General features: G+C 43.5%; 1 protein-coding gene across 1 annotated transcript in view; it reads left to right on the top strand.

The window, feature by feature from the left end:
* Positions 1–26827, top strand: part of eif3hb (eukaryotic translation initiation factor 3, subunit H, b) — a 77135-nt gene that overhangs the window by 5674 nt on the left and 44634 nt on the right. The window contains exon 2 of the mRNA XM_072674881.1: positions 10712–10868. Within this exon, the coding sequence (XP_072530982.1) occupies positions 10712–10868 (157 nt within the window). The remainder of the gene's footprint in view (positions 1–10711; positions 10869–26827) is intronic.

Genomic DNA, 26827 nt, shown 5'->3' with positions numbered 1-26827 from the left:
AGTGACTGCCATATGTTGGTTCTACTTTTGGTGAGTGTTAGCCATGCTGTTTGTGGTGCTGTGAGCTCAGCAGCTGTGTATTCCCTCAACACCCACTTCCCTCAAGTGTCTGCCTCTGTTAACTATTGGGCCCTGTTTTATTAAGGGGTGCTGGCATCCAGTGAGAGGAGTGACTCCCTCCCTCTGCTAACCCCTAGACAAAGCACTGTCTATAGCTGTGCTTGTCTCCAATCTAAAGGTACTAATGGCTGTACAAGGCTCTTGATTGACAACAGTATTGTTTGGGAGGTTTGATGGGGCTAGTCAGGTTCAGATTGGGATTCGTGTTGGTTCTGTATTAGCCGTTAAGTTGTGAACCCATTTTCCATAGCTTACAATTCCTAAAACCACCTAGACAGTGAAATGAGATTTATGGAGGCCTGTGCTTTGTAGTATTTCCCCTCATTCGCTCCTCAGTGTTTCTCATTGTTAAAGACCCCGCTCCACTTTGCAGATGCTCCCTAGTTGTTTGATGACTACAAATAGCCTCGACACATAATGCAGGTGGATTAGCCACAGCTGCATCGTGGCAGGTAAGCAGCTTACATGGAGAGCCCTACAAATCCTCGCTAGCACACGTTTTGCCTCTCTTCTGCCTTACCTTTTTGCTATCTGAAACTTTTTCACTTTTTGACCTCTTGGGTAAGCAGCGACAATCCCAAGTCAATGAGGTTTGAAGGCTCTTGTGTCAAAAGCAGGCAGTGTTTTTGGTAGGTCTGGAGGGTTTTGTGTGGGAACATGCATTACACACATCACATTAGCGGGCAAGAAGTCTAATTACCAGTCTGATTGCCTTGTTTCTTGTTTCTCCTCACAGGATTTGAGTCCCATCATTCAATGCATTTCATTTAAAAGCAGTAGGCTTGAACTTCTGCAGTTGGTGCAGATGGCCAGCTGGGGGCAGAGTTGGTCCACCGAAAGCCTGGAAGTGTTTGAGATTTGTCCACACATTACCTTGTAGCCTATCATTTCAAACAGCAGGATTAGATGTCAAACTGCCTGAAACACGGTGAACTGTGAGCGCTGTTGTAATGCTATTTTAGAGACACCACTAGCAATTGGTTTTCTTCCACTGTAGCCGTTTTAATGGAAGGAAAAAGGCCTTCATCTGGGAGGTTGTGGCAGATCTCTGAGTGGCCAGAGAGGAGTATGAGCCGAGCAGGTCTCGGAGTGGAATGGATTAGCCATTCGACAGACAGCACAGCGCAGGCCGACAGAGGTGGAGGGCGGTCACTCTTTAGCTCATTACAGAGCCAGCTGTTTGTGTTTTTCTCCAGACCTCTAGAGGCAGCGTGTTGACTGCACCAGAGCTGCTGGGGGGTTGTACCGATGAGCAGAGAGGAGGAGCTCTGTCTCTTCTGGGTCAATCGGATGCTAAATAGTGCGGTTGAATTCCCCCCTTGATTAACTCCCATTCTGCCGTTAATGAACGTCCCGCAAGAGTTTGCCAGTTTTAAATATTTTTTTTTTGCTCTGTATTAATTGAACCGGATGGCAGACTTCATGAAGAGTGACAGGTGGTTCAGGAGGAGCATCTGCTTGCTTTTAAAACTGGTGCCCTGTCCATTAGCAGAGTGATCAATGGGAGCTAACTGAAGAGATCCGAAAGTCATTGTGTTACTGGCCTGGGTTAGCGGCTGAAGGGCGGAGGGGGTTAAAGTTTGAGGCCTTACTCTAGAGAGCTTTTTTTGTTTGTGCGCATGTGCTTATGATTTTTGTTATCCAGATGGGCGATACGAGCTCCATTAGTGACATCCAGCACGGCCCATGTGTGCAGGATGCTTTGGTATGTTCAGAAGTTGCAATAATTCTTCGGCAGATGTGGAAAAGTGGCAGGAGGTGAGTGCGAGTGTGGCTGAAAGATTGCCCTGATGGCTTCCTGGGGAGCGGGAGAACAGCAGCGCTCTGCTCCGGAGCGTGGATTAATAGTGCCGGAGCAGGGCTTGATTCGCTGTAAGCTCCCAGCACTTCTGAAGCAGGAGTAAAAGAGATTGATGGCTGTGTTGCGGCAAAGGGTGCAAAAAAAAAAAAGAGGCAGGCGAGCGCGAGGAGAGGAGAGCAGGAAATAAAGCAGGAGCCAGGCTCAGTGTCCTTGAGCGTGCTCAGATGGCTGCCTGCCACGGCGTCTCCACGGATGTGAGGAGTGACCAGAACCAGCAACAGAGGCCACTGAGTAAGAGGCCTCATAAAAAAAACCCTGTTGTATAATTATGGCTGGTGGGTCAGAATCAAAATCATCAAGCTTAATGTGGTAGACAACAGACCATCATAATAGCTTCATTATTTTAACTGCTTAAACCTTTAAACTGCAAGATAATACGTTGAGCCAAGAGGCTTTTATTGTTGTTTTCACAGTGGAGCAAATTCTCCTGGAACATAAAATATGTCCAAATGTTTGTGGACACCCCTTCTTGCATCCGTTACTGACACAGATGTACAAATGCGCACACACAGCTTGTCTAGTCCCAGTGGAGAAGTACTGCCAATAGAATAAGACTCTCTGGAGCAGATGAACTTGAACCTACTGGCGTCATGATGCCTAATGCCAGGCGTGGGCTAGGGGGGTATAAAGCCCCCCGAACTGAGCTGTGGAGCAGTAGAACTGTGTTGTCTGGAATGATGGATGATGCTCCATCCACTACGTTTGGGTTGAGTTGGGGATGAGTTGGGGTGGTGTTCATCCAACATCTTGACCCCACTAATACGCTTGTTGCTGAATGCTATCAAATCCTCACTGCAGTGCTCCACAATAAAGTAGAAATCCTTCTCTGAACTGTAGAGACTTACTTCAACAAAGGCAGGATGGACGGTGGATGGTAGAGGGTCGATAAGGAGTATGTGAAGGGTGAGCTTAGTGAAGAGAGTGGAGGGAAAAGCGGTGACAGTCGGAGGCTTTTCTTTATCGCGCCACTGTGGCGACTAACGGGAGTGTCAGCATTTGGTTAGGGCTGCAGCGGGTATGTAAGATTAGGTGAACCACGGTATGAAAATTGACGGTTGTCATACACATGTACATTTGCTTAATATTGTTCCTGAAAAATAATGCGTCCCACCAAATTTCTTACTAATTTAAGACTCGATCGACAGGTACCAATCGATCAATTGGTTAATGGAGAACATAATCAGCAGATTAATCCATATTAAAATAATTATTCAGTGGAAAAAGAGCCTGACCTTATAAGTAGCTTTAATTTAATTATTTTTTTTTTTTTAGTTTAAGGGTTAACGTGTAATAATAATAATAATAATAAGAAGAAGAAGAAAAAGAATCAGAAGTGGAAATTAGAGAAAATCTCATACCTGCTAATCGCTGCCCACCGCTACAGAATAGAGGGAAATATCCTCTCCATTTCATCATCAGTTTAGGTGGAGTTGTGGACCCTTTATAACTGGAATCCCTGACCTCTTGGGGAAGCGCTAGCCAGGATGTTGCCACAAAAATATAATGAATCAGAATAATATGGTTATTGTTGGATAAATCACTTGTTCTGCAGAAGTGCTACAAGGAGTGTGGATGCGAAAGTGTTTATATAAAATAAACTCTTAACCCTGCCACCCTTTAAACCCTGAATGTAGGCCCACAATTTATTACTATTATAATTTACATCTCTTTCATAGATGCTGTATGGCATAGAACCCTGTGGCACTCCACAAAATCAGGTAACCTAAAAGGCTGTACAGTAGTTTTTCCTTCAGGATTAATAACTGAATCATTACTTTAGGGTATAAGGGATTACTCAGGATACAATCTATGGCCCTTTAATTAGAGATTTGATCCTTTTAATTACTCCTCAATTTAGTTCTAATTGTCAAAAGCAATACAGTGATTTGTAGACCTACTGGGTTACATCAGTCATTGGACAGCTTGGTAAGGTCAGGTTTCCTGGGCTCAGCTCCGCGCTAAGACACCTCTTCCCTTGTGGGTCTCGGAAGCTTAGTGTGCCTGACAGAGGGCCATGTGGGATCTGCACTCAGCACTCCGCTCCACTCTCGGTCTGGATCTGTGCTGACTGCCTACCTGTGACCTTGGCTTTGTGGAGGCTCAGCCCCAGGAGGATGATGGACTGGCTCGCAGGTCTGATCCGTGGCTGGGCGTCTCCAGGAGCGGAGAGTTGTTGACATGTTTCCTCACATCTTTTGTTGAATGGGAGTACCTGAGTAGAGACCTCTCCCATGTGGAGTGTGTCAAGTCTGAAGCCAGCACAGGTTTGTCTTGTGAACACAAGGAGCCCATCATGATTAAAGTTAACAGCTGCATTTGCAAGCCCACCAGATGTACGGATCAGTAATGCTCATACCGTATGTGCCTGTTACCCATCTAAAATTCTAACTGGCTGATACAGCTGTCCAACACCACCTGTCTCGCCAAACATGTTGATTGGTGTGGGGGGGGGGTTATTAAAAATAAATAAATAAATAAATAAATAAATACATAAATAAATACATACATACTGCTTTAGAGGTTAATCAGCTTGGGGCATTGGTTCCCCGCCATGGTCCTCGCAGATCTCCTGCCCTGCATATTTAGTGTTCAACCGTCTCCTTGCACATCTGATCCAGCTAATCGGCTAATTAATAAGTCCTTCCTGAGTTGTAGGCGGGCCTCTGGGATCAGGGTTGGGAACCAATGGTTTAGGCTTATATTGGCTTACATTGGAATCTACATGGGTAGGGATATGGGCTAGTTCTCTCTGAGACCTGTTTGAAGAGGTCATGAGTGATGCGGCAGCATGGCTGCTACAGCTCATGCTCTCTGGCCAGCTGCAACAGATCTTCTACCTGAAGTAGTGTGTCTAGCACTGCATGTTTTAGTTGGGTCTGCATCTAGCGATTATTATTTTATTAATTAATTAGTCAGTTAATCTAAAACAATAATTGATTATTATTATGTGTTTGTGTGATAATTGTAGCCATAATAATGGAAAAAAGAATATTTCTCTATATTTCAATATTTTCTTTAATCATCTTCCCTTAGACACAGTATAACACTTCAGGGCGTTATTTTACAAAACAAAAAATATAATAATAAACCTGCTTTATGCACAGCAACCCTTTACCTGAAATGGAGTGTCTGTGTCTGTTACTTAAACTACATTACACTTAAAATTAAAAATGGTGTACTTGGAAAACTTGGAATTAATTAATCACTGGGTTCATGTATAATTGAGGTGATCACTGGCAAATGTGTTTTTGTATCAATGTAGCACGAGAAAAATAATTAAAAGGATTTACAGGCTGTAGCAACAAGCTGTAATGCTAATTTAAGCTATTCTCTCGCTCGTACACGGCCATTAAGCAAACCAAAACGGCTGAATTACAGTGTTGGATAATGCACACTGCAGCGTTACTTTAGCATAACTACTTTTACTTTTGATTTGGGGGCGAACAAGAGACAGCACCCGCAGTGCTGTTATGCTGAGGTTTTGACAAAGCGAGTTGCTTTCACCTCAAGTGCTCGTTCATAGCAGATTCTTCTTTTTAAAAAAGCTTACAGAGCACCACACTGCTGGGTCTCTGTCCAAAACCCTCCCACATTTTAGATAGCGATGGAGTTTTAGCTGCAGAAGAAAAAGAAATCCAGAGAAATCCGTATAGATCTGTGTGTTCAGTGGGCGTGTGTTCTGCAGCGTTATGCAAATCCTTGTGTTTCCTTAAATGATGGCGTTAATGATGTCGATTACATTGACGAGGGAGTGTTCAGTTTTTTTTTTTAAAGGCTAAAATGGGTATTATTCCTGTCCTCTTCTGGGACTATCCTGTGGCACATTGCCATGATCTGCATAAGTGCTAAAGCCAATTAACACGGGCTCTGAAAAATGTTCCGTATTGCTAACACTGGATTGGAAGCAGGCTCCATCACAGTTGTGGAGGACTCTGGTCATCTCACCTGTTATTTGCCAGCTTTATTTGGTGTGTTGGAGCTGGGAAATTAGCAAACTGTACTGGACCCTGGCCCTCTGTTTCCCCTCATCCAAGCTCTGCTGCTTTTTATTGCCCCCATGGTCTCATTTGACTGAGGACTTGACTTAGTTTAAGTAGCCCTGAGATGCAAGTAAGGCTTCTTTTCTCATCATCAGGGTCTGGGTGTATGCTGTTGTGTAAAGTTGTACACATCGTATTTAAAACTTAAGCGTCTATATGTATTTATACCTGAGTATGTACATAATGGAAGTGTGTGAGACCTGCTAACTGCACAGCTTTGATTGTGAGTATAAGCAGTGCAGAGCTTCCGTAAGTAAATCTTTCCCATGCAAGCAATCTGCCCAAGCTTCTAATCACGCTAGTATCAAACTTAACTGCTGCATAAAATTCCCTGCTGAAAAAGAGACCCTCGACCTCACTTCAACAAGCCAGACTCTGTTTTCGTTCTTATTCATAGCTGTTTTATTTTGATGCAGCTGTTTTTGAACTTCTGGCTCAAATATAATTAGCCTTTTATCATTTTTAATTAGCTTAACCGGCTGTGTGTTCAGAGCAAGGGCAGAGACAGTGATGGGCCTTTTAAATGATGTTTACTGAGATTGGCTTGCTTTCAGATTTGTGTGGGTTTTGGAAAGTAATTCAGAAGTTAAGTAATGAGTTGTGGGACTTTTTCTAGAGAATCAGTAAAGTAATCCCGTGGTAGTTTGGGAGACATAATAGATTAAAGCAACGTTATGTAGGAGCTGTACCTTAAAATAGCAGCTCTAGAATCGTGTTGATGCTCCACTGACTGTAAAAGGGGCAAAGGGGTCTCCGTCATTCCCACTATACTGCACTATAGAGGAGCTGAACGAGACCTCTCTCCAGAACTGGGTAATACTTTGTAACCAGAGTCATATTAGTGTAAAATCCTTCAGATTCTGTATCTCTTAGCTTGTTCACAAATGCACATCTGTGTACAGCTGTCCGTGAGGGGGTGCTCAAAGCGTGATTTGTATTTACAGCAGTGGTGTAAAAGTGAATTGCACTCTGCAACTGTAGGGGGAGCCCAGGAGCAAGACAAAAATACCAGTTCCCACTTAAAGCTGCATTAACTACAACCTTTTTGCTCACCACAAGCCGCTTTCTTCACGCTGAGAACAAAACGCTGGAGATAGAAAGATGGTGTAGAGGAGATAATTGAAGTGGAAAATGGGCTGTTTTGTCGTCGAAACCTATGAGGATGGGTGGAACTACACATCATACTGCAACCGGCCAGCGGAAGCGCTAGACCTGTGGTTGCTTTACTTTTGAGAGACGTTGCGCTGTCCATGTTTTCAATCATCAGTCATTGGTTCAAACCGGATTTAGGACCTTATGTGTTAATGTTAATCACTGGGAGAGCATCAGAGATGTCTGACTTCGCCTCTGTGTTGCTGTGTGCCTTGCTTGCTTCATTATATTACAGGCTCATGGTTGTCTGTGCAGCTAGAATCATTTAATCGTTAGTTTAACTGGGTGCACCCAGAGTTAGCCAGGCCTGACTGGTTTGCTAATACACTACACATGCTACAAGCTGCCTTGGCAGAGTGTTATTTTTCACCTTTATATGAATGTGTATTTGTATGTAGCTGTAGCTGTTGGCTCTTCCGTGGCCTGGGGCAGGGAGACTCTAGGCTCTCTGCTGTGTGGCATTAATTCTGAGATTCTGTGGTGTCACCTCGCTGCTAATTACCTGTGTAAACAGGCCTCCTGGGGACTGCAAACATGCTCCCCGTCCATGTCTCACAGTAGGGCCCCGTCACAGCATCAGGGAGGTGACCCCATTTTTTTTTTATTAGTTTTTTTCCCCTCTAAGCTTTCAAAGCAGATTCTCTCCACTGTGAGTAAGCGTGCAGAAAGAGGCCATGACGAAAGAGCTGCAGAATAAACTGCAAGAGACCTAGAGGATGGCACCTCACCTCGGTCTCTCCTACATCATGTTTTTTTTTATTTTTGATGTATAGTACATTTTTCTTCTCGTGTAGAAAAAGTGGGGTTACATTTCTGTGTAATTGATTCTGCCATGAGGACTGAGGACATTGCTGTCTCTGTACAGAGCTCTAGCCGGTGGGTGCCGATGGTGTGTATATAGCTGGGTGAAGCCTTGGTCCACAAGGTCACATGAGGCCTAGTGTTTGACTGTAGCTCGTGCTAGTCCTTCAGTCTCATGGAGCCTTGCCTAATGGCCCCTGTGCCTCTTTTTTAGGGCCTGTCAGTGTTATTGATAATCAGATGGCAAGCGTCCAGTTCACCCGGAGCTGAGAGAATGAAGCAGCTGCCAGCTTGGAGTCAAGTTGAGCCTTCGCCGCTCTTTCTGGGCATGAATGGCCTGTGCTCGACTCCCTGAGGTTGTGATCGTTATTTACTGTCTACACGTCCCACACGTTGGAAATAAGGAGGCATTGAACACGTTGATTAATAAATGAAATGGTATTTTCGGGAGTTAATAGGATGGATTTGTCAGCTTATTGAGGCTTGCCAAGCTTTCCATGGAGGGATGAATAGGTCTAATTTGTCCGTATGGACCTCTTGGCTCTGAGCTGGAAGCTAACCTGGTTCCCAGTCACCTGATGGAAGGCTTGCTATACTTTAGTTTGACCAAAAGTGCAAAAACATAGATCCTTACAGTATAGTATGTTTATGACTTTGTCAGCTGAAATACTAGCTGTGCCTTCTTCTACATTTCATCTAAAATCCTTGGCCCTCCTTAGTGGCTGTGCTTCTTTCCTCATTTTGGTAAAGTCTGAAGTACTACCTATGGGCAGGGATTTATGTCTGGGCCTGTTTCAACCCCATGGCTCTTCATTATTCTCCATAATGGCTGCAATATAGCTAACCTGAAAATGGGGCTTATTACAGTTCAGCGTTTGGGATGACTTGTGAAATGATTCTCAGAGGATCCTGATTTAATCCTATCTCCTGCCTGTGAAGAGACGCTCATTCTGTTTCTCATTCCTTCCATAACATTCGCCGATTTGGTCTTTACTTGCTTTTTGAACGTCTTTTGGAGACGAGCCACCGCTGGAGTCTGCAGATCTGGAGTTGTCAAACCTAGAATTCGTTACTTCCACCAAGGCTTCATGTCCAAAGGTAAATACTGCCCAAGAGCTGCTGATGTGTTGGCCTTGTATTGTAGATTGCTCTTGATGCTACTTCTGAGAGAACCCATTGGACTCTGAGAAATGGCCTCTAAGTACAGGCCCAAGGTGAAGAGGAGGGTGGTAGATTAATGTATTGTACGTGTGGTATTGATTTTTTTTTTTTTTTTTTTTTTTTTTTTGCTATTCCCCCACCCCCCTCCCACCCCCAACTTTTTTTCTGCTTCTTCATTCCTCCCAACCCTGGTGGGCCCCTAATCCTGGTCAACCTCTTGGAGCCGTGGGCATGGGCCCATGTCGAAGGTCTTTGAACCAGAATCTTTTAAACCATGTTTTTTACGCTCCTGGCCCTTCTGACCTGACTGTAGTCTAGTAAATGTGAGCTACGGTGCTGCTCACTATCTCTGCACACCGGCTCCTGTTTTGTCTCATCAGAAAATGTATTCCTCGGGCCTATTTTTTATTAAGATTTAAATGAGGTTGTATGTGGTGGTCGCATTTGAAAATCTATTACGGCAGCGGGTGCAGGCCTCCCGGACACAGGAGATCGATAGTGCTTTGTTGGCAGGATGGAGGCTCTGCTCCTGTTTACCGGAGATGAATTAGATTTTTCTAGAAAAAAAAAAAGAGCAAAGCCTTGCTCTGCCGCCATTCTTATCACCACAGTGAGGGATACCTACCCGTGAGGCTGGGCTCTTTAATCCTCTACAATCACTAAAAGTCTTATGTAGAGTACTACGGGTTGCAGCCTTCCTCTTAAATGCAGTGTCTGTCCCTTTCTGCTTACCCTCTTTTAATTACAGCTGTCTCTCTCTGACAGAAGGGTCATTTTATTATTTTGTCTTAATCAAAGCTCTTCTGTGCAGAGTTTATTAGTGGTGGGTGTAGACTTTATTGCAGTGGACTCGATGTCTAGTGTAGCGCTGTCGCTGCCTTTCACAGTGTGGTTCCTGCTTTATTTTAAAACTGATGATGGATTATGATGATTATTATTAGGCAGCTGAATGATTTATGATTTCTCTGATTTTACTTTTATATAATATGTCCAAATGTATGTGGACACCCCCTTCTAATGAATGCATTCAGTTACTTCGAGTGGCACCCATTGCTGACACAGATGTGCAAATGCACATACAGCTTGTCTAGTCCCTGTAGAGAAGTACTGCTAATAGAATAGGACTATCTGGAGCAGGTAAACATGAACCTGTTGGCTCCAGACCTAACGCCAGTCGTCTTCTGCAAATTTAACATCATCTTCAGAAATTTCTTTTTTTTACGTCACTCTTGTCAACAAGCAGAAGACGAGCAGGTTTTAAGCTGCTTAATCGTGAATCGTGCTCTGCCAGCATCCTCCCCAAATTCTTGAGGGTAAAAAATTCAACTCTGTTTTGACTATCTTTGAGCCTGGATTTCACCTGCCATTAAAGCAGATGCTCTTAAGAGAAGTTAAAGTTAAGTGTTGATTGTTCTGTTGGTTATGCTAATTACTACCTTTATAAATATGCATATTTTTGTGCCAAAACCTGTGCATGACATTTGTCTGTGTGTGTGTTTGTGTGTGTTTGCTGCTTTTGGGGAGAATACAATGTGTTTTATAGTTGTGTAAAGGTTTGCTGTGGTCAACCTTGCAGGTGGTGTTGAAGATCATCAAACACTACCAGGAGGAGGGCCAGGGCAGTGAAGTGGTGCAGGGTGTCCTGCTGGGACTGGTGGTGGAAGACCGACTGGAGATCACCAACTGCTTCCCGTTCCCGCAGCACACTGAGGACGATGCAGATTTTGATGAGGGTGAGTGAGGGGAAGCTAAGCCATGTACCGAATGGCACTGGGCAATGTTCACAGAACTGGGGAACACACTGGCCCAGTTTTTTCAGAGAACTCAAGCACCCCCCCCCCCCTGGAAAGGTCCTGGAAAACTGGAAAGATTATGTCTTCAAAATAGTGTCAGAAAAAAATGGAAATATGGAAATGAATGTTTAGTAATTTCCATATTTAATTATGAATCCAAGTAATTAATAATTACTTGAAGATTTTCAAATAGTTATGGACAGTTATTGCTGGCTTGTTCATCATAAACAGAATTAAGATGGTTACGAGTTAGGTAGATGTGAAATGGAGATACAAAGTTTTGAATCAATGAGGCAGTCGTTGTTCTGCATGCAGTATTTTGAGGGCGTAAGTATGTTCAGACTAATGTCAAATGTGGCTTCTTTGCTGACTTAAAGCAACATTATGAAGCAATTTTACAGTAAAATAACACTTTCAGAATCCTGTTGATGCTTCAGTAACTGTTACAGGGAGAATGGCGTCTCTAGCATTGCCTCTCCGGGGCTGAAAAAACTACTACTACACTATGGGACAATGTTGGAACTGCACAAGATCTCAAGATCGCCCAAACTGGGTCTTATTTGGGTGAAACCCTGTAACATTACTCTATTGACCCCAGATAAAGATCAGCTTCTGTAGGTAAAGAAAGATGTCTTCAGCCTGTCAGCAAATGCACATGTACAACTGCCCATGATGGGGCACTTCAAACCGCAGTGTGCATTTACAGCAAGAGTGTGAATTTGAATTACTCCTACCAACTGTAGGGGGAGCCAAGGTGCAAAAATACCAGTTTTTGCATAATGCTGCTTTAAATGTCACCCATTAAGAGAAGAGATCACCAACAAACATCAGCAGTGAGCAGTAAGGCTTCATTCTGTCCCCAGATGCTTCATAGAAGGTTCAGACATTTTTATATTTCATATTTTCAGTTTGAATTGCAACAGTACAATAATAAAGCATAGCTGCGTTGGTGGAGTACAGCTGTGAAAGGAATACTTTTAGAAGTCCGCTAAGATGTGTTCAGCTCTAATTAAGTATGACTGACAGGGCCAGTGTCTGCTTCTCATACCACACACAGTAATTTGTGTTTCACAGATTTGACAGCTAGTAAAATTTTTACTGCGTTTTGGAGACAACAGATGACTTGGTATGCGGAATCAGAATGTACATCAGTCTACGTCTGTGGTTTTAGTCTCTCTCTCACTGTCCCTCACCTTTTCCTCTCAAGTTGCTTGGTTCTTTTTAAATCCCTTCAAACCTGAAGACCTGTATGTTGCTCCCTTCCTAAACTCCTCATCCACAAGCTACATGAATGGAGTATTTCATTAGTGGTTAATCTTAGTAGATCTTAAATTCATAGTGGACACACATGAATTACTAGTAGATACAGTATAATTTATAGCGGACACTGAATAGTTTATGGTGGGTAATGATGGTATTATAGTAGTAGTAGTGTTATAGTAGCATAGGAACTGCTTGATAATACATAATAGATAAAGAACTCTTGATAGTGGGCCTTGAGTACTTCTATTGTGGCATTCATAGTAGATACTGAATACTTCATAGTAGGTACTGAATGATTTCTAACAGATCCGGAGTAAATTATAATGATTAATAAATGGGTCTTAAATCTCAGAAATACGTCTAGGTTTCAAGGGGCTGAAGCAGAACCAGCGAATCACCGGATTTGCAAAATATGTAACCCATTCAATGAATGTCACATACTAAACAGACCAGGTGCGAATGCAAGACTGACAAAATACAGACCTCATAAATAAGGTGACTTATGAGTGGAATAGAATAAGAGAGCAGAGAAGCAGTATAACAGACCCAAAGCATAAAAACCTCACACAGTGAGATGGCGGGGAAGAAATATCACGTGCGCGCGCAGGAAAAGCGGTAGCTACCACGTGAGCTGCCTAAGCTGCAGGGAAAAGGTGGACCCCATCATCAGCTGACTGATTAGAGACAGACAGCAGGAAAGAAAGGAAGTGGGAGACTGCGAGAAGGAGAGAGAGAGAGGGATTAAGACTGCTTGTAATCTGAAGCTGAAGCCTCCTAGAAGAGAGAAATGGCCTGCTAAACGGACACACACACACACTCACTCACACACGTGCACACGCAAGCGGGGTGAGAAATGAAATCCCTTGGTGCCCTTGTGATAGATTACTTTTGAAAGGACTTCAAAGCCCTCGGGAACCCTGAGGCATTGGCAAAGGGGGAGGAAGGGACTGTACCTTCAAACTTGCTTCTGTTTCTCTGGCAGAGCAATACACCACACACACACACACCACACACACACACACACACACACAGACAAACGGTCACCCAACTCACTGTGTTCATTTCTAGCAAAATGTGGATAATAGTTAGAAGCTGAAGTGGAACAGTATATATATTTTTTCATATATGCTGGATCACTAATCCAGCATTCCTCCTGCCCTCCAGCACCATTCTCATTAGTAGATTGGTTAACAGTATGGATACGTCATTTTTCTTCATTAAAAGGTTCAGTAGGTTTTGAGTATTGAATCATAAACACAGTCATTACTGGAATCGATTTGTGAGTCGAGTGTGTCATTGCAGCCCTAGTTAATAAAATTAAAATGGAAGTGAACACCTTAAGACACTGAACAATAGTAAAATAAATAACATGTAAAAAAGTATTATACAGTATACAGTACTGTGCCAAAGGTTTAAGCACATGTGAACATTAGAGGTGAAAATATCCTTATATAAGCAGTAAGAGTTTATTTCCTCAGTAAAACATTAATATTAGAATGAAATATAATAATAATAATAACGTTAATATTTCATGGTTTTCCATCACTGTGTTCATTAGAACATCTCAAGTTCTCCTCATATCAACACCTGGTTTGGTGGTAAATCAGGGCTCAATGATGGTAAATCAGGTGAACTGCTGCTGCTGCTGCTGCTGATGGAATTGAACACATCCTCCACGCTGTGCTGGCTGGACAGGGGGGCGTCCAGGAGAAACCTGGAGGAACCGAGCTCTGTTCTTCAGACTAGCTCACCGACAAGATCTCACTACTTTCTTCAGAATCAGAAGATCTTGCTCCTTTTTACTGGATTTATGTTTACCTGCACTGTTTTAAAAGGATCTGGAGTTCCTTCAGTAAATTATTTTTAATAATATAGCTTGGATACAAATTTTGCATACATTGTATGTATGATCGTCGCTGTTATGCAAAAATCTTGTATCTGCATTTTGGCTTTTCTTCACTTTTTGACAATGTGAATCTGGCAGTGTTTCTTTGCATTTCCATTGAAATGCTGTATGTTTTTAATGTTATTTATACATTCAGGCTTAAATTAATTTAATACGAAACTTTAGTTAACAGTTATAGTCTTTAAATCCTTTTTCTTAACATTTTCTTAACATTGTCCATTAGTTGGTTAGGCTGTGAGGAATATGGAATTGACCATAAATCCGCTAGGACTGTTCATCCCTGTAAATAAAGGCCCCCTCAAACAACATATGGGAATAATCTGTATCAATAATATCAATATTTAAATATTAATATAAAAAGGCAGTTTTTTTTCTGATTTCCCCATTTCCTACCCAGTTTGGAAGGCCAGTTACCCAGTCCCTGTTCATTTGAACACCCCCGAACACTAGCAAGGCCCAGCACTAGGAGGGTGAAGACTAGCCAGCCACCCTCTCTTTCACACTGCCCCGATGCAGCATTGCTAGGCAGCTCCGACACAACAGCTAACAGACACCTGTTCTTACCAACATCACACTAGAAGTGCCATCAACCCACCCCTGAGGGAACAAGGCTAATTGTGCTCTCTTGGACTCTGTGGCTGCTGATTGCAAGCAGCATGTCCTGGGATTTGAACCAGCAAATAAAAAAGCTGTTTGATGAAACATACAGAGGATCAGAAACCCAGTACCTGAGGAAACTGATGAGAGACAGTGTTGTAGGACAAATGCAGTCCAACCCTAAGACTGAGCACACCCTTGTTTTCGGCACTGTAGTGGGAGAGTGTGTCCGAGGTGTTGAGCTTTCTCTGGGGAATAAGAGCCCTCTCTAAATAGAGAGGAGATACGCTGCTATCAGGTGGACCGCAGGGAGGTACAGAGCAAGCTGATGCTGTTTTCAGCCGTCAGCAAATTGTTGTATCCCTTTTATTTATCAGGAAGCCTCTCGGATCAGTTCCCGGGGTCCCACCGCACTGCAGAGTTCACTGTTCGTTTTCTGCGGCTGCATACCTGATCGAACCACTCGTCTAATTAACAAACCCTCCATGATCTGAAGCAGTAGCTTGTCAGCAGGGAAACCTCCAAACTGTGCGGGGTAGAGCTGTTCGAGAGATCCTTCACGCTTAATTTTTAGAACTGTGTGAGAGCTGTTATTCAATTCCTGTTGGTAGGTTAAGATAATTGCCTTTGTTCTTGGCATAAAGACTCGATAGGATCATGCACACTGGAGTATTGACCCGTCATAACAGCTTGGCATATGCTCTCAATTAAATTGGCAGCGGTGAGTTTGTGCATTGGACGTGTTTGCAGAGTCACAGTCCGAGACAGAAATGTCTCTGCCAGCTCAACGAGTGAGGTTTTGCCATGGCTAGGGAGAAGGGCAGATCTCATTAAGGCCCAGTCGATGTAAAGACACATGACTGATGCCAGTTTTAAGGACCTGAATGTTTTGATGACTGATGCAGATTCCAATAGATTTGGCCATACACTGCAGGTTGTTAAAAGAATAGAAAAGGGTAAAATGGCCGTTAACACCTAAACATCGGTATGGTGCACATATCCAATACATTTGAAATATGTTCTATAAATGTATTGAAAATAGACAAAATTCTAGTACTAGTAGACTTCAGTTCTTCTTGTGGGATTAAATGGTTGCTGTCTTGTGTTCTGGAAGAGGAGCAGAGAGCTAGGTTTCTAAATTAACTCTAATTAGTCTACTGGACGACCTTTCCAGCGTAAGCCACAGGGTGATGCCACTCAGAAGAAGCTTTACTTATCTTGTTTTTGGGGGACTGTCCAGCATAGTCTGCTTATAATAATCAAAGCATTTCCATTTTGTTTATACCTTATTTCAATAGTATCAGACATATTCACTATTTTAAGGTATAACAGTTTAACAGTTAGGATGCCATTCAGCTTTTCAAACAAGTCAGTGTATATAAATAAAACCAGTGATTCTGCATATTTTGTGTCTTCTGTATTCGGACACACCTCAGCACATGATCTGAAAGGTGCCCTAGCATGGAAAGTGGCAGAACGTGACATGTTTGTCTCTTCACTGAAAAGGCAGTCCAGCATTAGCAACAATGAGCTGTTAATTGAGCCAATTCCAAAACCCCAACACTGTGAGGTAACAGTCTTTGCTCATTTTATTTACGCCTCCAAAATGTACACAAAATTTGCACTAGCCAGACGTTATGACCTCGAATCAGTATCACCATAATTGATATTAATTCACATTAAAATGAACATTTTACCTTGAGTTTCTTGAGTTGGCTTGATAGGAAACAGTACATGAACACACCCAGTCCTAAGAGAGTAAATTAAAAAAAAAAAAAAAAAAATATGTTGATTGACTGGTTCTGAATATGTTTCAAATAATTTATTGAATCATTTATTCAAGAATTGATTCATTGGCCAGCCCTCCACCCAGCCCTCTAGAAAAAGCTTTTTGAGGTTAAAATCAACATCTACTTCAGGAGAAATCTGAAGCAAGGCTAAAACAGGCTAAAACAAGAAAAGCCTGAGAAGGGCTAACTGGTGCAAATGCTATTTACATGGGAAAGCCAGGCGGGTTATGTTGTAGCACTCTCCCAGGAGATAGACGGGTAAAAGCTGATGTTAGGTCAACCTTGGAATGGAGTAGGGTCATTGGTAGCCGAGGAAATGCAGAAATGCAGAGGCTGTAAAGGCTCAAAGCAAATGGTAGCTCTATGGCAGAAGGGAGAGGGGCTGAGCAGGTTCTAGGCTAAAAGGTAACCCAGCTGACTGGCTCGAATCTCTTCAGCTAGCTAATCACATGCTCATGGTTAATGCATCTACCAACAACCTAAAATGCTGTATAAAAATTCATTCTTAATGTTGGGGTCCAAGTTCAGCAAGGTTCAGGAGAGTATTGGGTTTATGGCCTGGTTTAATGTAACTGTCCTCGTGAATCGACTGCTGATATTGGCCAACCTTTATTATTTGGGCCCTTATTCTTCTCTTAGCCATGCTGTTATGGTTGAGAAGCCTAGGTATGTTTACCCAGACCTTCATGAGACCAGATGTCTCTCAAGTCTCCGTACAAAGAAGTTTGCTCAGACTTTCTTCCCTTGCCTGGAGCACTTGAACCATGAAGTTGTGTTTAGCGCAATGTTGAAACCTTGGCCGCTTGTGCGCCGCCGGTCTTATTAATCTCTCTAGAAGCGCGTCCTTTGTGTTTTACCACCCCACTCGACGTTGTCTTCCATTCCCAAGTTTACCGCCTGCCAGCTCCTCAATGATCACTAAAGGAGAAAAATGTCATTGTCAATAAGGCCGGCCTGTAAAAGGCGTGGTAAATTGCGGTGTAATTCAGCCGAACCCCGTATTGGAGTGTGGGTTCGGGAGCTGCGCTTTTATTGAGTTCCTCCAGAGAGCAGCGCCTCATCAGCTCGCTCGACAGAGAGGCGAGGGGGAGATCGGGCTTGTTACGAGAGGAGGGGAGCGCGAGTGTGTGCTGTTTGCTTGGATTTTATGGTCTGTGAGTGTGCAGGTGTAGCCAGGGAAACAGGGAGTGCATCAGGTGGGAGAGAGCGAGGCGACCAGGCATTATTGAAAATGTAATAGACGCTGCCGCTGAGGGACAGAGGAGCGGCGAGCGAAAGAGAGAGGGAGAGAGGGAGAGAAGGTGATGAGTAAAAGTTGCCAAGCTGATGCCCGTGTGCTCAGGATGTGATGTCCAGGATTGCTTCAGAATGACTGGATTGCTTTTTATTAAAGGATGAACTTTAGGTCAAAGAGTCCAGAAGTTCATTATTGAATGTCATTCAGTCCTCAGTTCATATATGGAAATGAAAGGTTGCCTAGAATAGTAAACCGTAAATGGAAAACCTGCTGAATGATGAGAGTTTTGGTACATGGAAGCGACATACTGTGAACCTCAAACACTGTTTAACACTCTAATATTTACACCCTTAAAAATGTACATACGCCCAGTCCTCTGGCTAATGCTCTCTTTAAGGCTCTCGTTAATGCTGCCACATGGTAAAGCGCAATGGCCATTTCAGGGGGCATTGTTGGTCATTTAAACACTGGAGGAACACTGGAGAGTGGCACATCACTGCCAGACTCTCGTTAGATATTGTGAAAAGAATTACTACATGAACCAGGCCTACAGGCTACAGGCCTGATCCGGGGAAGGGGCAGTCAAAAGTGAGGTGTAAGGGAAGCAAAAGCCACGGTAGCAAATGGTGTCCGTGCTAGACTAGGCTTTACCGTTTGAATTTACCGTCTCTTTTGGTAGGTACTTGCATGTTGCAGGACAGGATATCAGCACTATCCGCTAAAACTGGGGGGGGGGGGGGGGTGGAAAATAAATATTTGCAATGGTCTTGTTAGTGAAGTTTGAGGGTAAACTGTGCACCCTGTTTTGTGGGACGAGTCGTCAGTGGTGCTCATTTTTCACATTTCAGCTTTTGAAGCTCAGAACTCAGAACTGTCTTTTTTGCTTTTGTTTTTTGAACCAATTAACATGAAAAAAACAAACATTCTAAAAACATTACGAATATTAATTGAAAGTGAGCATTTTTGGGAAGCTCAACCCAAATCCGTTAAGACACAGCCATTTATAGCACAGTACAGAACAGAACAGACTGTTTAATTCACTTTTTACCTAATGTTAATGAAGTTATTAAAAGGTGGCTCTTAAAAAAAATTATAAAAATTTATAACCAAATAATTCATCTCCCAGCCTTTTTTTTAATATTAACACTAATTGTCTGCCCTGCTTGAAATGTAATATTATTTTTGTAATACAATGCATGTTATTAGTCTGTTCTAACTAGCTAAGGTTTTCTTGGGAAAATAGCAAAGCACTTTTGTAAGTCGCTCTGGATAAGAGCGTCTGCTTAATGCAGTAAATGTAAATGTTATATAATGCATGCATATTAAGGCCAGGGTGCATCAAAATTTGATCTTGCAATGCCACAGTGTGACCGTGTGTCTTTTATTAATTGTGATCTCTAATACAGTTGCATTGTTTGAACACCATTTGTTTATTTGCAAACAAGCAGCAACCAGTACCATCCTATGCACCACACTCCCCTTGCCTCCCAGCCACAGCCTCATCATTAGATTATGCAACAGCTTCATGTATCTCCATGGTGTGCACACCTGCCTGCTCTGCAGCAAGATGTGTGTATGTGCGGGTGTGGGTGTGGGTACTTCTTGTGAGAGTTAATGAAATGTTAATTAATGATGATGGTTTAATGAAAATGAGGGGGCTCTCAGGGCCGGCTGTCTACACCTCCTAAACCTTTGCTATAACTGGACAAATGATGGGAGCCTAATGACTGCTTAAACGGCTCTCATACGCAGAGTGAGAGAGCGAGAGAGGCCTTGAACAATATGGGCTGCAAAAAGTACTAAATTCACTCTCTAATGAGCAGACAAGCCTTTTTCCCTCCCACCAGGCTATATCGCCGTATTTACCTAAAAGTAAGCCTGTTTATTAACACCGTGTCGCGTCTCCTCCTTCACCCCGTCTCTTCACTCAACAAACGTTTTCGTTTCGAGCTTTCTTCTCCTGACCGCGTTTCACCCGTGGGGGCGTCAGCGCTTCGGGGAAGAGACTAACTGGGGTTCTGTGGAGCCTGGTAAGCGACTTAAAAGAAGGATTGCAGTCAGCCTGCAGGTGCTGAGCAACAGCACCTAAGTTGCTGCAGTTTTGATCCATAGATTTGACATTGTTTAAGAAATAATTAATGAATAATAAATGCAGTTAAAAGAAATCAATATTTATAGTAGCAGTTTTTCCTCACCTCATGCTGATGCTCTGCTGACTGTAATGGGGATGATAATGTCGGTCATTCCCACTCCAGGCCTGCAGACAATGTTACTATGCAACTTCGGTGAACTGCATAAGACCTCTCTCCAGAGCTGCGTAACGCTGCAGAACCGGACTCCTATTCATGTAAAACCGCCTCAGTTCATGTGCTTCTTTACCCTCAGATGGCTGTTCTGTATCTCTTTGCCTGTCAACAAATGTACGTGCTGTTGTGTACCCGAGCTGGAGGCTGGAGAGCTTTATAGCTGGTTCACAGCTTTAGGGAAGGGGCATCAATGTGTATTGTTTAAACAGACGGTCAATCTTTAGGACTTTTACGATCTAGACAGTTCCAGCAGGCCATATCTGACTGACCCTGAAACTTCTGACCCTTTAACCTCTAGGCTATTATTATCTCCAGAGTGTCTGCATTCCTGGTACACCTAGTCTCCATTAGATCACACCAGATTTCACACGTTAACCAATGTAATATTCATCAGTGTACAGCTGTCTATGACTGGGAACACATCGTTTTTTTTTTTTTTGGCAGTGGTTTAAAAGTTAGGGGAGCCCAAGAGCCAGAAATATCAGTTCTCTCACATTTCGTGGAGGCGTGAAATTTGTAGTTTCTGTAATTGTTGGATTTGAGTGTCCGTCTATGTTTTGTGTGAAACTTAGACTCTGGTAAACCCATTTCAAGCACCGAAACGAATCCTCCTCATGGGTGAGGCGATGCTTTTACAGGAAATATGGAGAATTTCTAAAATTGAGTGGGTTTTCCAAGGTTGACCCATACCTTTACATGGTGCTCTGGGTGTCTTCAGGTCTCATTTTAATGAAAGCTAAAAGCAAATTTATGTAAAGAAGTATTATTATTTTTAATATTAACACGGACGATGTTGGACAATTTCTGACTTAAAAAAAAAAAATGCTCACCAAAAGTTTGAGTCTGATGGAAATGCACGTAAACCAAAGCAACCGAAACCCCACATTTAAGGACATATGCATTTTGACACTGAGAACAGAAGGTGGTGGCGTATGAATCAGTGTTGCGATTGAGCTTTTTCAATGGTGGATTCCACCGTTTCAGCAGAATCTGCACGCTGTGCTGCTGCTTGGCCGTCTGGACCATTTTCACTCTCGTCTGCCTCACTGATGCTGGCTGTTTACTGCACTGCTGTGTCTAATTACGGCTCGTGCCATCAGCCAGGATCCCTACACAGGCCAGCCTGGCCAGCACCTGCTTCCAGCTGTCTACATCTCTCTCTCTCTCTCTCTCTCTCTCTCTCTCTCTCTCTCTCTCTCTCTCTCTCACATTCTCCGTTTCTTTCTTTCTCCCCCACCACTATTTCACACATCAGTTTCTCTCTCTTGCTGTCCGTCTGTCTCTCTCACTCTTTTTGTGTCCCTCTTCCGCTCCCTCCTGTGGTGGTGCTGTTCAGGGTAGGTAGGAGATATGATGGCTAATATTTTCATAATCCTGCTGCCTCTTGTCTAGCTCCCAGGTGTCCACCTGAGCAGCTGCCGTTTTTTTAGGCTGATGTGAGCAGCATGGGACAGAGTAGTTTGGTTTCTTCGGCCTCTAACCCCTCTCTCCGATTGTCTCGGTCCTACAGCCATCTAGACCTGAACACAGAAACATCACTTAATGGTAGCTTATTGAGCACTTTCCTGACACATTTGGATTGGGTACTTCCTATGGATTAGGGCTGCTACAGGTTCTTTTTTTTTGGTAGTGATTATCTGTTGAGTATTTTATTCATTAGTTGATTAAAGTAAATGGCTAATTTATGCGCAAATTAATTTCCTTTTATCTGACAACAGCAAACGTGTTCTGACAAAGGTTCACATATTAAAGTGTAAAATTGTAGGTTTAAACTGGCAAGTCCAGCATGATAACTAAAAGAAGGCATTTATTAAAGTCAGTAGTGCAACTCTAATCCAGGGTCTTGTTTATTCCCCTCTTGTATAAGTATTGGGACACCTGCTTATTTGTTTCTTCTGAAATCAAGGATACTATTCTGCTTTTGGTTGAAGATGAGTGAAGTCAAGATGTTGGATGATTACCAGCCCACCTCATCCCAAACTCCTCCCAAAAGTCTTGGATGGAGCGCCAACCATCATTCCAGAGAACACAGTTCCACTGCTCCACAGCTCAATGCTGGGGGGCTTTATATCCCTCTAGCCCACACCTGGCATTAGGCATGATGCCAGTAGGTTTATGTTTATCTGCGGCTACTCTGTTTGCCAGTACTTCTCTACAGGGCGGGACAACCGTGGCTAACCGTATTTTAAAATGTTGACCATCTTAAAACGAGGACTGCGTTTTAAAATTGTGACGTGTCTGATGTCACATGTTGGTTCTGTGTTTGTCTAGTGCATGGCCAAATAAGATCCTCCCCCTTTTGCATTTAAGAGAGCCAGTGGTGAGGGCTGAAAGGCCAGGCAAGCAAACTTGGATGAACCAGTCAACTAAACATGCCTAAAACCACTCCTAAGACTGTTCACTCTGTGCTCTCGGATATGATTACCCTCTCACGTGTGTGATTCAGGGATCCCTTAGCTGGAACACAGTCTGTGCTGTGGTGTATAGCCTGCTAGCTAACCTTTCTAAGCCTTGACACATCCTATCCCCCCTGACGGTTCCATTGGTTAAAATCGTCCACATGATTAATTGCTCATCTTCATGCGGCCGACATAACTTATGCCAGATTAAAATTAATCGAAAGATATTTACTGAAGTTTTTAGCTTGATAAATTGTTGTTGCTAAGCTGGTATATGACGCTGATACCAACAGGGAAAGCTAGCTATTGCACACTTGCTATCCGCTGTCGAGCTAGTTCCGTTAACGTGTTATAGCAACAGTTATGTATATCCTCTCCCCCTGACACGTCATCTCTCCTGACTGTTCCATTGGGCGAAATTGTCCATGTGATTGATTGCCCATTTGCAAATGAAATAAATGGAAATATATATTTGTATTACTGTTCTTTTCTTGACCGTGCTGTAAGCAGTTGCTTTGGGTCCTCAATGGTCCTTCTGTGAGATGACCTCAGAGGGGATTGGCGGTGTCTTGGGGGATAGGATGTCACAAATCCGGCCTCTCGTTTCTCATTACTGTAATTTCCAACACCAGTCGCTGAGCTTCGCTTTCTCAGACATGAGCTTTTATGGTCAACACTTGCGTGTTGGTGCTCAGCAGTCAGTCCACAGCAGCTCAACTGGGCTGTCTGATACTCGGTGGAGCTGTAGCCAAGCTAGCTAAGCAAAGGCCAGCTTAGAGAGCGAGTTACAGATCCAAAACCACAGGAGGAAAATAAGCTTTTCTGTTCTTCCAACAGCAGCAGCTTGATCACTATTCACCAGCTGCTCGAGTCATTATCGACTAACTGTGCTAATGCTAACCAGCTTCTTTCCTGATTCAGAGCAGTTTAAGATTTGTAGTGGTCAGATGGTTTAACATTTATTGGTCATCCTGCGAGCAAACTTAATGCTGTATTAATGCCTTCTGTCCTCTAATAATACTGTATACCGCGGTATGATTGAGACAGTATAACGGTATGAAAAGGTTGATGCCACCCAACCCCATTTAATGTCCTTAATTGCTTTGACCAACTGTGGCAGCCCTGCTGTGGATGCATCCTGGAGTGGCGTCTCCTAAGCGATGTACACAGTATTTCCCATACAGTGGCACAATACAGGGCAGCCAGTCTGAGCAGAGATCTGTCCTAAAGGCTCGCTTGCAAACCGAGAGGAAGATAGAGGCTGGAAAATGGTCATTTTCATACATCCACAAAAACATAAGTGGACAATAATTGAGAAATAAAAAAGTGATGAATTAAATGTGAGCCCTTTAATGTCTGGGCGAGAAAGAACTAAAGTCACGGTAACCTCCATACATCCCTGCTCCTGTGCTACTTGACTGCATCATCATGATACAGCAGTCCTAGCACTTGGAAGCTGGCCCGTCTCCCTCCGCCGCTGCCAGCTGTAGAGCTCCACTGTGCTGCCTCTCCCCTGGGCTTCTGGCCCGGGTCTTTTTCATTAGCTGGATTTATCGGCAGTAGTAATTATAGTACGCTCTTAAGCCCCAGACGCTCTCAGTGCAGGCTCGATGGAAAAGATCACGCATTAATGCTGTTCGCTCATGAGAACTTAATTAGCAGCTTTTGTAATAGGTTTGTTGTTGGTGCTTACAAAAAAGAGGGTGGGAGGCAGCTGCATGAATGAGGTTTGTGTCATGTTGGGGGTGTGGGGTGGGAGGGGGGGGTTGATGTCAGGCCTCTGTTATTAATTTCAGTGATTGACAAACACGGTCGCATGCACCAGGCCCTGTTTGGATGTCTGTAATCAGAGGAGAGCGTAAGAACGGATGCTGCCTCACTGCTGGGATCTTGCTTTAGAAGGAGTGCCGGGGAAAGCGAGCACTGAGCGATAACTGAGGCAAAAAATGAAAGCCTTCAGTCGGCTGAAGTGTGCGTCTGCTCTGATGCTGGGGCTACGAGTTGATTTGGCAGGCCGGGAGAGTCCTGCAGTCCTCCAGCAGGTGGCAGTGTGGGAGCATCCTGGAGATCATCTAATACCCATCTAGGGGGACAGCGGAAAGTGACGACGGGTGTGCTGGTTTTCTGATAAACACATAAATACAAGTGCGTCTGATTTAAAGATCGCAGCTTCCTGCTGCCGGAAATGAGCCGAGGCCCATATTTCCTGGCATCAAATTTGAGTATTCATTGTGTAAATGATCTCCATGATTAACACTGGCTCAGCTGAAGGTGTGCTGGGAATGGATTGTTCATTTAAGCTGTTTGTTAGTTTGTGTTGGGCTGACAAGGAGAGCATTATGTCTTCGCTGCTGTCGCGTGGGTGATAGATTTGCTGGGTGATTTCGCATTCTTGCTGGGGACCGGGAGAGGGGGAAGAAAAAAGCCATGCTGGTTAACAGCGTCATGACGAGGGGGAAAATGGACACGCTTTCTCGAGTGGCATGTCTGTGATCTACAGCACGTCCATTATAGACATAACTTTGCCTCAGGTGGGGACTTGACAGATGGTAGGAGCTGCCTCCTGATTTAGGAGTCTTTCTGTCCTCAGGCCTCATGGCTTCCCTCTTGTCTTATTGATTATTTAAATGCAGTGATTGATCAGTCTGTTTGTAGTGAAGGCTGCTACGCGTTCAGCTTCGCCCAGCCCATAACAGCCCAACCCGGCCCCTCAATTTCCCATCAGCTGTAGTCAGAATCCGGAACGAGTGAGACTGCTCGTCTGAGGAGAGGCAGGCCCCCAGGGACCTGGCGGGACCTGGCGGGACCTGACGGCGGGCAGGTCACCATGCATCTTGAACCGCAGAGACAAATGGTTTTAAGTGGGAACAGGCCATTCTCAAAGGACACGTGCTGTGTAGCACCTGCTGTTAAACAATGAAGAACGGCCGCCGCCTCGGGCACAAGCCGCTAAAGCCTCTCTTGTCTACATCTGAACAACCTGTCCTGAAGTTTTTTTTTTATTCCCCTGTTCCTTCTCCAAATACCAAATAGAAGTTTCATTTCCATTTCTTATTTTGCCTCTCCCACATGCATCAGAACTGGCCTTGGACTGCTTTGCCTGTACTCCTGATTGGGGCTGGATCTGCCTTGTGGTAAAATTGTTGTTGTGAAGGATTTTATTTTTATTTTTTTATTTTTAGGAGTAGTGTAATCTTTGCTTGTGCAGTTGTGAATATGAATAGATTGTGTGAGTCTGCTCCAAAAGGTAATGTCACCAACACATTACAAACCTTGTTCAGCTCTACCGTGATTACTCATGAAACGGCTAATTTGAGCTTGTAATCTGATTAAGGTCAGCAGGTGTGGTCACCTTGAAGCACAGTCTAGGAAAAATGAAAGAAATCTTGCATGTTGAGGCGTTCATGCCTTCCTGTTGTGCTGGTGACCTTGATTTATTGATCTATATTTATTTAAATTTACATTTCTGGCATTTAGCTGATGCTCTTATCCAGAGCGACTTACAAGGTTACTTATATTACAGAGCTGGGCCAATGCAGTCTTGCCCAAGCACTCTTATTGGTGTAGCGCAGCATAGTCACCCATAGTCAGTTCCTGTCCGGGAATCAAACCCCAGTTTGGGAGCCATTGTGCGGTAGCTCAGTGGCATGTACTGGTTATGTGTCACCACAACAAGCATTGAATGGGTGTAACGAGTCATGATTCGGTATGATTGTGGTGTCTTGTTACTTTTTAAAAAATTTATCAAATGGAGGAGTGTGTGAAGTCCTGTCTTATGCTCATGTCTTCAGTTGTAGTTATATTGATTTTAATGATAAAGCTGTGGTGCCTTACAGTAATGTGCTAGTCACAAGCTAACATATTACCCCCCCCCCCTCCCCCCAAGTTCATGTACTCTTCAATACCATACCTGTAGTATTCGTACCAGTTATACCAGGGGGAATTAAATGGTGCCAGCATGAACAATACATTAACAGTACAACTAGTCCATAACTTGCCCAAATGTGTAATTCATTGTTTTTGGTTATAAGTTCATGTTGTTGGGCCAACCGGTGCTTCTAACGCTCTGGGTACGCTACACAACTTTGAAAGTTGTAGCAAATTATCAAAACTTACTGCTTATCTCTTACTGCCCTACTGGGTTTTGCTGATTTTCATGGCGATTGGAAAAAATTGAGAATAAAATGTCCGTTGCACACTAAACAGCTAGGGATCATACACTACACGTCTTTGGGTGAGGACGTGGGTGGGAAGACTGAGTCGGCGTGGTCTGTACGGACTGCAAAGGGAGTTGGAGTAGCACAGCACATATTAGAGGCTGCCCTACGTACAAGGCAGATGTTGGCTTCTTATACAAAATTCCATCCATGCTACAGTATCGGGCATTTAATAGCACCAACA

Source organism: Salminus brasiliensis, chromosome 3, assembly GCF_030463535.1.
Source record: "Salminus brasiliensis chromosome 3, fSalBra1.hap2, whole genome shotgun sequence".
NCBI lineage: Eukaryota > Metazoa > Chordata > Actinopteri > Characiformes > Bryconidae > Salminus > Salminus brasiliensis.
Note: the sequence above shows the minus strand (reverse complement) of the source record. Positions and strands in the feature narration are given on the sequence as shown.